General features: G+C 40.1%; 1 protein-coding gene across 1 annotated transcript in view; it reads left to right on the top strand.

The window, feature by feature from the left end:
* Positions 1–685: 685 nt before the first annotated feature.
* The window catches only part of TRPM1 (transient receptor potential cation channel subfamily M member 1), an 83,113-nt gene continuing 71,611 nt past the window's right edge, over positions 686–12,187 (top strand). Inside the window, exons 1-2 of the mRNA XM_058847246.1 lie at positions 686–752; positions 10,247–10,342. Of these exons, the coding sequence (XP_058703229.1) occupies positions 10,340–10,342 (3 nt within the window). The 5' untranslated portion in view covers positions 686–752; positions 10,247–10,339. The remainder of the gene's footprint in view (positions 753–10,246; positions 10,343–12,187) is intronic.

Here is a 12,187-nt window from a genome sequence, read left to right as displayed (position 1 = left end):
TTTGACTGATGTTAATTCCCGTTTTCAGAGACTCACCTTAAAGGCCAGTGTTCAGGAATAATTTTTTTCCATTTGTGATCTTTATTAAAGACTCTGAGGAAAAGCAGACTGGAAATTACGATTGCATTTGGCACATACTGCTCTGGTAATCCAGCATCCTAAGAAAAGGATCACTGTAGCTGAGGATGCAACCAAGGAACTAAAACTTTCAGAGAACGTGTTACTTCCTCTTTGCTGTGGGAAGCTTTGTTTCATTCTGCAATAAAACGTTCAGCATCCTCTGGAAATTTGGATTATTGATCCTCTTCTCTCTCTATAATCCTAATGTCCTTGAGTCTCGTTCTGGGCTGCGAACCAGATGTGTTCTGACCCGTTCCTTTGTCTTTGGGAGTTGCTGCCAGACTGGCCTCAGTGAAATATGTCACTTCACCTTCCTTTTGGATGAAGATAGATCCATGGTTTTGCAGTTTAGTAACATCTGGGACTGGTAAATACTTAAGTAGGGAATTCATACCCCTGGCAAACTGTGACGGTGGAAAGAAAACCAGAGTGGTGTGGAGAGCCAGCTCGCAGGCCGTCTGCAGAGCTGCCTCTCCTTGCTCGCAGGCGGCTTGCCTGCGCCATCTGCCGGAGCCTCCTGCTGGGAATGCTGGGGGAAAGCTTGGCTGCACACACTGCACGGTGCGGGAGAAACAGGAAACGTGCCTCAACCAGAAGGACTCGGTGTGTGTCATCAGACTGCGAGAAACAAGGTGGGAACAACCATCTCCAGGAAGCACAGAGTGTAAAGAATAATTAAAGGTTTGCTTGTGGCTGCATTAATTACGACCTTTCTGGTTGTTTTTAGGACACACAAAACTACTGAAGCCAGTTATATTTAGAACAGTGTACAAATCTGTATAATGCTGTCTTTTATGGCATGTGCTGCTGCGCAGAAAATAGGACTCGGAAAGTAGTTTAGTGAAAGCTAAATAAGATAATTACTAAGTGGATTAACTTAAAATGGTTTTAAGTTAAAAAAGTTATGGGAACTAAAGCATTGTTTCAGAAATAGCAGGCCACAGAGTAATTTCAGATATACAAGGGTGTTATTCATTTTGGATAAGAACAGTGGCTACTGATAGACTTTGAGAATTTCTATGCCTCTCTTGTCACCTCATTGAAAACTTACCTGCCCATTACATTGATTTTTTTTTTCTTTCAAATAAAAACGAAATGAAAGGTTTATTTGCAAGACAGCTTCTTATCTGGCCCTCTGTCCTGCAAAGATTGCTTTGTGTTACCTAAGCTAAATGTCACAAAATAGTTTGTTTAAACAACATACTCCACCATGGAAGAGGTCAGCCTACACCAAAAATGCCTCATTTAGGTTTTTTGTCAAAATTTACATAAAATACAGAATTTCCCCCACAGAAACACAGGTTGTGTTGCAGAATGTCATTAAATTCATGCCTGTGTTCACATATGCCTTGGACAATGTTTTACTGACTAGTGGCATTTCCGGGTAGTTTGTGAATTTCATACTGGTTACAGCTGGGTTGCAAGGTATTGGTTTCTTTTGAAGTATCTGGAGCATCAAGCAGTGTCTCCAGTCAGAACCACTGTTCTTGTTCCCGCTCTGGGTGGAGTTACAGCTGTTAACTCCTCCTGGGATTTGTTCCCTTGTTTGGTAACCAGCCTTGGCTGTTAAGTTACATAGTTAGAAAAGATTAGGTGGCCTACACCCAAAATTGAACACTGAATACAAACACTGCTTTTTTTGACATGACTTGACCTTCTCATAATTGCTGCCAGCTGGGGAGTGGTATCAGCCTGCTCCCATCTGCTGGCATTGATTCTTCGAGTGGCAGTTTGGCTTGTGAGTGGAAGGGGTACATGACCTTATTGCCTATCAGCTAGTAGTGGAAAAGTGAAACATAAATACCTGCTTGGTTCTCAGGCTTAAACAGCTACAGACTTATAATTTGGATCTTTTTACTCAAAGCTAAGCTTTCAGAAACCCTTTACCATATCACTTTCATGATTATCTGTGACACAGCACTGTCACCTTTGGCAACCGGTAAGTCTCTAATAGGAATAAAGCCTGTAGTAGTCCATAGCAGCAAGCAGGCTTACTCAAGGGAATTAGGAATTAGCCTTTAGTAATACCTTGAGTGGACGTTTGCACATCCTCTAGAGCTAAAAGAACCTCTGCATTCTGAGGGCTATGGGGATTGCTTTGATTTTAGATGGAACATTATCTTGCTACGTCTAACTAACACACACCCCAAGGATGTGGTGCTTTCTTCAAGCCTGACAAGGTAGGTGCTTCTCATTTCTCTATGTTAAGGAAACAAGATAAATGAGTGTAGATTGGGTGCAGGTGAGAAAATAAATGTGGTTGTCTTTTCTACCACTGTTCTAGTAGCCATTTGCTTGGGTCAGAGATCTTTTGCAAAGCAGAAAGCTAAATAAGGCTCATTCTGCCTTCAGGGAGATGAGAGCTGCTTGTGTTTTCCCCCCAAGAGGTGGTTTTCTCTTCTGGTGTGTCTTCTGATACTCTTTCATCCAAAGGAGTTTGAATATGAGCACTTCTTTTAATACAGTAATATTTTTCTGTATCAGGACATTTTCTATTTTGTCTTTAATAGAAGAGAGGGATTCTTTTTTTTCAAAATAAATAATGAAAGCAAATTTTTAGCTGTCTGATGGATGCTTGAGGAGAAATGTTTTGTTACATCTTGTTAAATGCATTATTGAACATTCAGGGGGTTTAGTACTCGTTATGCTTGTAGGACAAAACATGGCTGATACACAGAACAGTAGAAGAAATAGATGATCAATGAAGCATGCTTGATTCTGTAAACATGATGCAAGGCAAAGATTCCAAATTAACTGATTTTTCAAACTGGCATTGTTTTTGTTTCACTGTCATGATTTTCTCTCCAGTGTTCCTTGATCTGAAGCAAAGAGCTAGAGCTCTGAATGTTTGCAGTTTGTCTTAATTTACCAACCACACTGGAATCTCGGTCACAGTTACTTTGAGATGAACACATAACAGAAAGTCAAATTAGATCAATAGAGTAGCTTTCTTCATATCTGTATTGATTATGTGGCTGCTGGAATGGAGCTTGGCATGGACTTAGTCATCAGCTGAGCCTTGAGTGGCTGAGGGGAGAAATTTCCTAGCCCTAGCTGTTCATGGGATGAGAGCTTGGGAGTTTTTCAGGGACTTGGTGCGCAGCAGCTGGGAAGCACTGGTGAATATGGATTTAACAACTCCAAGGAGAGCTCAGTGGCAGCAATGAAAACCTCGGTCTTATGGTCATCTGCTTTTGTTTTTGAGGACTCACTCTTGCTGGGTATTCATTGCAACCATGTGTGTCCTAAATATAAACTCCAGCTCAGACATTCTCTTTGCAGCCCTAGCTGCCAGTTTCAGGGGTGTAAGTGGGAAATTCTTCAAAGTACCTTTCTATTTGAAATTTCTTATTAATTTTGCTGCAGAAGTCTTACTTGATAAACAATTTTCTGCTAGTCATACAAAGCTGAATGATACCAACATGTGCCTTCACCCTCTCATTGGACCACACAAGTTTGGAAATTAAAAGTTCAAAAGTAAGTTTTGGGCAAACAGTTCTTTCAAGAATCCATCTTGCAAGGACAACTTGGATAAAATATGGGTGAAGCTGTGCAAGAGTAATGCATTATCAAGGAAAGTGTCTGCAGATTGAGTCCATTGGGGATACAGTCATCAGGACTAACTGCATGTGTGAGTTCAAAGCTACAAATGCTTTCTTTCATTCTTTTCTCCACTGAAGCCAGTTATCAGACTTGCTTGAAACTATTTGCCATCACAACTAATTTAAAACCTTTTTGCATCAAAAGACCAAGATTTCATCTGAAAAATACCAGTGGTTCAAGTTGCCTTATCACTATATTTCTTCCTTGTTCAGTTTGGGAATTTTTCTCATTCACAGTTACAACTAGTTGTGTCCTGATAAAATAGGTCTTCAGTGTTCACTGAGTTCTGTTTAATCTGCTTATTGCCTCCAAAAACAGATGTCAAAATTCTGATTCAAATGTGTGTATGTTGAGAATTAGTTGGCTGCAGTGAAACAGTATAACAACAGTTTTCTAATTTAACAGTAGCTCCAAACTTACAGATCCTGGAAAAGCCTAGTTCATATCACCTTCATTAAAGGTGGAATTCAGCCTACTGCTGAGGGCTGGCATAAAGCCAATCTATGCTTAACTCTCCCTAAGTCCTAAAATATGCACTGCTTTTGTTTCTGAACTATGGTAAATTTTATGTGGAGAATTTAACACCTGTACGGATTGGGCCCCAAAAGCCGTAGTAATTGCTAAGGGAAAAAAAATCTTAAATGTTCTATTACACAGTACAAAAGAGCTTCTTGATAAATTAAAATTTGTTTTCATAGTCAAGACTTCATCTTCTGTCATACTACTCTTGGAGTTCATTGTTTACAAATATTCAAGGTAGTACCTACTTATAAAATATTTCATGAAGCCTTCATTGTAATTCTGTTGTTCTGGAGCATGTGAAGATGAAATTTTTTTAGGATATCTGGGGAAATCTACTTTGGTGCATTAATAATCAGGTATATATTGACTGTATAGATGTGTATGTATGTTTGCAACTAAATGGATGTGTTAATTTGAAATTTTGCACTTTAATCTGTTGAGACAACTTGGTAAGTTCAGCAGCAGTAGCAGAGTATGATGGTGACGTGTGGAACTCTGCCATGCAGGTAGGAACATTGCTGTTCTGGTGCTTCTGCTGTGGTGACTGTCTAGGGGTTGACACTTACACTGTGCCTTCAGTAAAACAGTGTCTGTCAGCTCAACACCTGGGTTACCCAGTTTTCCCAGGTACAGCTGTCAGCCAGCTTATCAGGGGACACTGAGCTGTGCTTGTTATTGTTTCCATGAGTAGAAAAACAAAGGAATGTGAGGAAACCCAGCCAAAATATGGTTTATTTCTATGTAATTCCCCCAGTTCCCCTCTTTCAGTCATATGTTGATATTTTGATGAAACTTCAAACTAGAAACCCTGAAATACATTTTAATTAAGAGAAGTGAAGGAGAGAAGTCTGCAAAATTGAGTGTGAGCAGCCTGGACTGAGATGGCAGCATGGGTAGTTCCTAAAGATGTGCAGATTCATAAACACATTTTCTAAAGAGGTGTGATGTACGCACCAGAAAGGGGCTTCCTGTGAGGAAGAAGATGTCTCCAGTTCTACCTCAGTGCCTGGGCACATATGGACAAATGCCATGACTCGTACTGGTTGGACAAGTTGTGGTTCAGTGGTGCTTGGCAGGAAGCAAACCCCAAACATTTGTGGTGCAGTGAGGTGTGATCGCAGCGCTCAGGAGTTGATGTGGGGCAGGGCAGGGCAGTGGAGTGCCTGGGACAGTGCAGTTAAGCAGTCACTGCTGCTGTGCTCGTGGGAAGGGAAGCACAGTGGTGATGCTGCCCCTTCTCAGACCTGCCACAGCACAGAGCTTCCTGTTGTTTGCAGCCAGAATGGAATATTGCTCTGCCAGCCAAAGGAAAGCCATCCCACTGCCTGCAAGGCTTCTTTTTGGTGGTGTGCAGGATGTCTCTTCTGGAAACTCTTTGTGTTGCTTTGCTCAGACAAAAAGTTGACTGTCAAAATGTGAAGTGGTAGAGTCTAAGAGTTTCATAAGTCAAGCAATATAGTTTAAAAACCTGTTTAAAGAATTTTTCCTTTCTGAAGGCATCTTAAAGTCATTATTGCAGCAAGAATTGTGCTAAGCATACATGTAGCTGCAGTCTAGATTGTCTGTTCCAGCTGATACACATTTTACACTCCTGAGTTTTTCCCAGCTTAGTGAGTAAACATATAGTCTTAGCTGACTGCAAAAAGATTAGTTTACTTCAGTGGGCTTAATCTATGACATAGACTAATCTTGGTGTGATCCTATTACTGCAAGGTCAGCTGGGATTGTAGCGTTTGATTGTCTTGCTTTGCTCATTTGATTACAGCATTTCTGGTTTGGAGCAGTTTTTGTCTTTGTTGGTATCGTGGAGACTTTGTAGTCAGAAGAGAGGGAGAGAGCTGACTCATATGATCCCAACTTTGAAAAGGTTAGGAGATTGTAAAGGGAGAAAAGGGAGGTCCTTGTCTCCTGGTGTATCCCCTCATCAGCATTACTTTTTGAAATTTAAGTCATAGCAAAGGAAATCCACCATCATTTTTCAGATTTCTGAAGATCTGTGTGGCAGGGGTTGGTCATCTGGGAGGTATTGCAGTGATAAATGTTCCCAGCAGAAATGGAGAGCCTGCCACTGATGGAGCTGGTAAAGGTGGGAATTTTAAAATTGCCCCTGGACCAACATCTGGCTGATGGCTCTGTCACAGGTAACTTCTCTTTGCCTCTCAGCACAGCAGGCTGGTGGCTCTCAGGTCTGGGTGTTGTTGGTAGAGGATTGATCTGTAGCTGCCCAGAAGCTGTTTGTTTCCAGTGATTAATTTGGCACATCTCACCACTGAGCATGAACTGCAGCTGATGTCATGATCAACAGATAAGAGGGATGAGGTGCTTCTGACAGCCTGTGAGTGAGAGTATGTGGTGTCTTTCTCTGGCATAAACACCACAGCAGCAGCTCCTATTGGAAATCCCAATGAAATCAGGGAAAACTTTCAGGGGTTGCACCTTCTTCTACAGAGATTGGTGGCAAAAAGCACAGTTGCTTTTTCATCTAGTGCCTGATAGGCAGATGGGAGCAATGGATTTTTCTCCTAATTGATGTTTTCAGATATTCTCTAATTTAATTAGGTTTCACTGCTTTAATGCACCTTTCTTAACAAATAGCAGTCAACAGAAGGTAAAACTCTACAGGCAGAAAACATCCAGCATAATGGCAAAAGTCACTGGAATGTCACAGGACTCGGTGAGTTATGCAATGACAATAAACAGGGACCAGCAATACACTGGCAGGTGCTAAGCTCTGTCAGACAAGGCCACCTAGAACATGCTGATTCACTGCTTGCTGAGCTGTGCTAGAGTTGTTTCTGGACTGCATCATCTGTCATGGGTAAATTTAACTGAAATAAAGAAACCTCTAAATGATAAGAATTATAATGCAGAGAAGGGAGATCATAGTATTATATTTGTATTTATCCTCCCTTTTCTTTCTTTTGGTGATGAACTGTGAAATGAGATGTTAGAATTTTGTAGCCATCCCTTTTAAACTGACATCCTTTGGATTTCAGTTGAGGTTTCCCTTTCTCTTCTCTTCTGTAAAAAGTTTTGTTAATTTTGGGAAAGCACTTAAAACATCTTGCAAAACTTTGAACCTATTGCCATAAAGAACTGTGGGCTTGTCAGTAGAGCTGAGAACGTTCTTTAAAAATACAGGGATGTTTTGCTCAAGCACTTAGCAAACCATAATCATACTTGTATCTGTCAAAGAACTCCAACTGATTTTACAAATATAATGGAATTTAGTGCCTTTGCATAGGTCTATATGATTGCTTCTTTTATTCAGGTAGAGGAAACAAAGATAATCAAGTTATGGGGTGACTTGCATGTGGTCCCATAGAAAATCAGGGGCAGGAAGAGAATATCTGATTTTCAGTCCCTTACTTTACATTGAAACCTGTTCTACATCTTATCTTTATAGTTATCTTGCAGCTAACTCATCCTTCATACTGTCTTGTTCTTCTGGCACCAAAATGTATTCATATGCACATTTCTAGGTCTTTTATAGGTTTCAGTTACCATTACTGCTAACTGTTCCAAATTTATTTTGTGTATTTTATTTACCTTTTTTTTTTTTTTTTTTTTAATTTGAAAAGCTTTTTTCATAATCAGAGCCAACATCATGGTGTACAATACCGGTACATCAGGGTTTGGGAAAGGTTAATGATCAATTAAATTCCTTTTTTCGTACAGAAAGGTTTTTAAACCTATTCTAGAAAATTAATAGTGCATAACGATGAACATATTTGACCTTTCCCACATGCCAGTGTATTAAATATTAGCCACGGTTGTATTTCTGGAGGAAGGATGGACAATATTCCATGAGAAAATCCTGTGCTTTCCCAAGGAATGACGCGCTGCAGAGCAGCACCAGGTGGCGCTGGTGGCGCCCGAAAGGCGGTGAGTGGGAAGGGCCGGGTTTTGGGGAGTGGGAGCACTTCCCGGGAATCCCAGCCGCTGGATGCAGGACTGGGATTTCTGTGCTTGGAACTTTGCAGCCGAACCCAGTGCTATGAATTAGAGAATTGATACATTACCAAAGCATCTCGGGGAAGTCTGTCCTTCTCAGTTTTCAGAATTGATAACCATTAAGTTATTTCCTAGTAAGAACCAATTGCTTCTTCTGCCTCAGGAATGATGAAGCACAGTAGGAAGCCTTGTTTCTTCATTTAGTATGTTGAATATTAGCAGAGTTTCCAGCACATCTGCTCTTCAGACATTCCTTGGTTACTCAAGCAGGAAGCAGGTTTTTTGTCACCAGTTGCAGATAGTGGTGGTGGGAAGCAGAAATAAACAACTTCCAGAGCTACAACTTCATTCTTCCAGTTCTCAGATCAGTGGAGTTTTGTGGATTGGTATCCAGTGGCGAAGTTCAAGGCTTCCATGCTTACTTGTCATTAAAGTACTCATTTTACTTATGATCTAATTTTTCAGTTCTCTCTTTTTCTTCACTACCCTTTCAAGTCCTCTGTGACTAGCTTAGTAAGAAACAATCTTTCTTGCAGCCTTTAGTTGCTCATAGATATGGAAATGGATTTATTTAACTAGCTTAGTTTGAGACATGGTAATGCATTGACACAAGTGGTGTATTGAATACTGAAACAATGATTTTACTCAAATGAAATGAAAGCAAAAGTTTGTGTAATTCTTCTGAGATCCTGCTCTCACTGAAATCTGTGTCAAAACACCACTTGCTTTTACCATTGTGAGGCTGAAGCTGATTTCTGCCTGTGTTTGTGCAGTATGTGTTAAAGTCACCTGGCCTGAACCCCATATTCAGTGGGTGGCCACCATCAGTGACAATGGTTCTACCTCTGAAATCAGTCTGCTTTGCATTTTGGGTCTAGGTTTAGATCCTGCTCACACCCAGGAGCCCCCGGCATCTTTCCAGTCTGCCCAGCCCAACAAACTCTTGGTGCTCCCCTCTAGCTCCAGTTTGTGGTTCCAATAACAGAGTTAGCATTCTGTTTTTATTACAGAGGAAAAGCAACTCTATGGATGTATGACAGTTTCAGACTGTTTTAGACATAGGAAAAAACATTTAACAGGAAAGGCATTTTATTTGCGACATCAAATTATTTGAATAAAAACAGAGTGCTTGGAAAATAATGAAAATACTGGGAAAATGAAGAAAAAATCTTGACCTGATGATTCAGACAAAGTGATCATAATGGTCATGCAGCATGAATAATCTGTTGATACTTTATATCATTTGTCAGTGTAGGCTAACAGGTGTTTTACTTTAGGACAAAGGAGGTGCCTTGTCACATAGACAAATCTGGGACCAGTGAAAAGTCCTTTCTCAGGGCTGATGATGCACAGAAAATGAAAAAAGATTCAGCAAAGCTTGTTTGTAAAATAATCACATAAAGTGCAGTGTAATCCTTTCTGTCATCTAATTTATTTTATGACTATGACTATGAGGAGAGAGTTATGGTTTTCTATGTATCTAAAAGGAAAGTCACTTCTGAGGGTGCTGAGACTAAACATCATTGTAATTAATTTGTTGTCATTATCTTGAAAGTAGAAGTGAAATCATAGAAATGTTTTACAAGCTTAGCTTGGTATCCAGAGTAACAATTTACTTCTTCTGTTTTAGTGTACCTAACACAGTTATGAAGTTCAGTCTCCATACAATTTATTATTATTATTACATTCATAGTCCTGTTTTTTAGAATTCAGGTTTTACCTCCTCCATGTTTCAAAGAACCACAAGTGAGCAAATCAATTTTCTTTTCTTAGCTTGGAAGACCTATCCATTTGCAGAGTCCTAGGATGAGACAAGGGCCTGATTTGTCAGACTGCTCCCAAGGGGGCAGACAGTTGCTAAATAAGAGAGGCTTTTAAAATGGAGAAGCAGACAATGCTGAAGTAAAAGTACCACAGTGGCCCACAGTCTTCCTCTGAGTTCAGGTGTAGAGTTGACTACATGGAACTTCTTCCCTCTAGGTGCCAGTCACTTTCTGAGTTTTTGTGTAAAGTGTTATGCTTTTAATCCAATTATGCTCTTACCTAGGTTGCTGCAGCAGTGCTTTGAGGATATGTAGTTTACAGAAGAAGTTGACTCTTCACCCAGCAGTCCCCAGTGACCTCCAGAGTGCTTATTCTCATGGTAGGTAACCAGCACTGAGCAATATTCTGTCTGTGCTTTGCTTCAGGGAGGCAAAATAAAGAGTCAAGAACAGTTATGCGTATAATGGACCCTAGGCTGGTTTTCAGGTAAGCACATGACTCTTGAAATTTTTATATTGTATCACAAATGTCAAAGGACATCAAAGCAGCATGCTTTTTTTACAGAAAACATTCTTTTAAGATTTCTTTTTTTAATCCCATTTTAAAAAAGTGCTTTAAGGTTTGGGTTTTTTTTGTAATACATTACCTATGAAAGAAACTGGTGTTTAGTTTGCTACTCATATTAAATGCAAAGTGAAGGAAGGCCTAATTCTACATGTCTTGTACATGTAGGTCTTTACAGAGGTCTAAGCCTATCTTACCCCTTCCTGTCAGTGTAAATAAAGTTCATTGGATTATGGATTGTTGCTTTCCATATTTAGTTTGACTACTAGGGTGAGTGGAAACATTTTAGCTGACATGATAGACTACAGATCAAAGCTTTAAATCTATTGCTTTTTGTTTTAAACTAGCACCAAACATCTCTGATGTGATGTCATAGAATACAGCCCTATGAACAGCAAGAGCAATGTTTTTGTTGTTTTTTTTCCTATGGGCTGAAACAACTACAGCCATTCACTTTTTAAAAATACATTGTGGTAGGATCTCTGGGACATGGATGTGTTCATGATTGCAGATGTTCAATTCCTGTGGAGTGGTATCAATAAGATGTACAACTGCTTATTATGTCTTAGTGTGTTATTTCTGTGCACTTCGAAATGGGTGCATCCTGCTTTTCCCAGAGAGCAGGCTGTCAAAGACCTTGCAAATAGAGTGTTGCCTGCACTCTGCTTGCTCTTTTATGGGGTGTATGCTCTTGCTTTTTTCATAATCAGAGGGTGACCAATTTGGTTTCATTACAGAACATAGAAGATGGTGGACAGGTGTGGACAGGTGCGTCATTTCATGTCATGAACCAGTTTAAAAGTCTTTCACTTCCATGCTGTGCCAGATATTCATTTGTTGTCCAACAGTATCCTGTGGCAAGAGATTACTGTGCTTTCCTCCCTCTGTGCTGATTTAGACCACGTGGTTACACAGATCTGATCTAGGCCACACAAACCATTGAATCAGCTCAACTGATGAAGCAGCAAACTCCAACATGAGACAGGAACCTTCATAATAACATTTGTTTGAAAGGTTTCCTAATGTGAGACTACACTCCTAAAACCACAAGCTCTTTTGGAAAATCTATTAAACTTGTGCTTCTCAGTCACAGAGCTGTTGAAAGTGCCAGCATGGTGCTTGTCTCTGTTCCCTAATCTAGTGGAAATGGCCCATGAAGTGTTACATAAACACAGTGGGGGCAAGAACATCAGCTTAGCTGTCTGATTTTTCAGCTGGGGTTAGTAGTCAGCAGCCTCTGTTGCACTGAGTGCTGTCATCTGGCTCTTGAATGCAAATGTCACTTTGGTATTGATGACTTGTAAAAATCCAGAGTGGTCCTTAAAATGCACCAAGAGCAGTTACAGGGTGTTCAGACTTCTTAGAGTCACAGATCCAAAGGGGCTGAGTTAATTGAGTTAATTCCTTACTTCCACTCTACATTGTGTTTTGAAAAATGCTTTTCTAAATTTCTGATTTCTGAAGAGTATGTTCCTATTTTTGTTCTTTGCTAACCAACAAACTTGGTGCATCTCTGTGTATCAGTCTCTTCCATGTTGTTTTGTTTTAGTTTTCCAGCAGTTTTTTGTGCCTCCTCTAACCAGCTGCAGGGAGACACCTATGCCAACTTTACTGAGGCACAAAAGGATGAACCTAAAAAAATACAATAAAGAGAAAAGTA

Source organism: Poecile atricapillus, chromosome 11 (assembly GCF_030490865.1).
Source record: "Poecile atricapillus isolate bPoeAtr1 chromosome 11, bPoeAtr1.hap1, whole genome shotgun sequence".
Lineage (NCBI taxonomy): Eukaryota > Metazoa > Chordata > Aves > Passeriformes > Paridae > Poecile > Poecile atricapillus.
The sequence above is the reverse complement of the archived record's forward strand: the minus strand, read 5'-3'. Positions and strand labels throughout refer to the sequence as shown.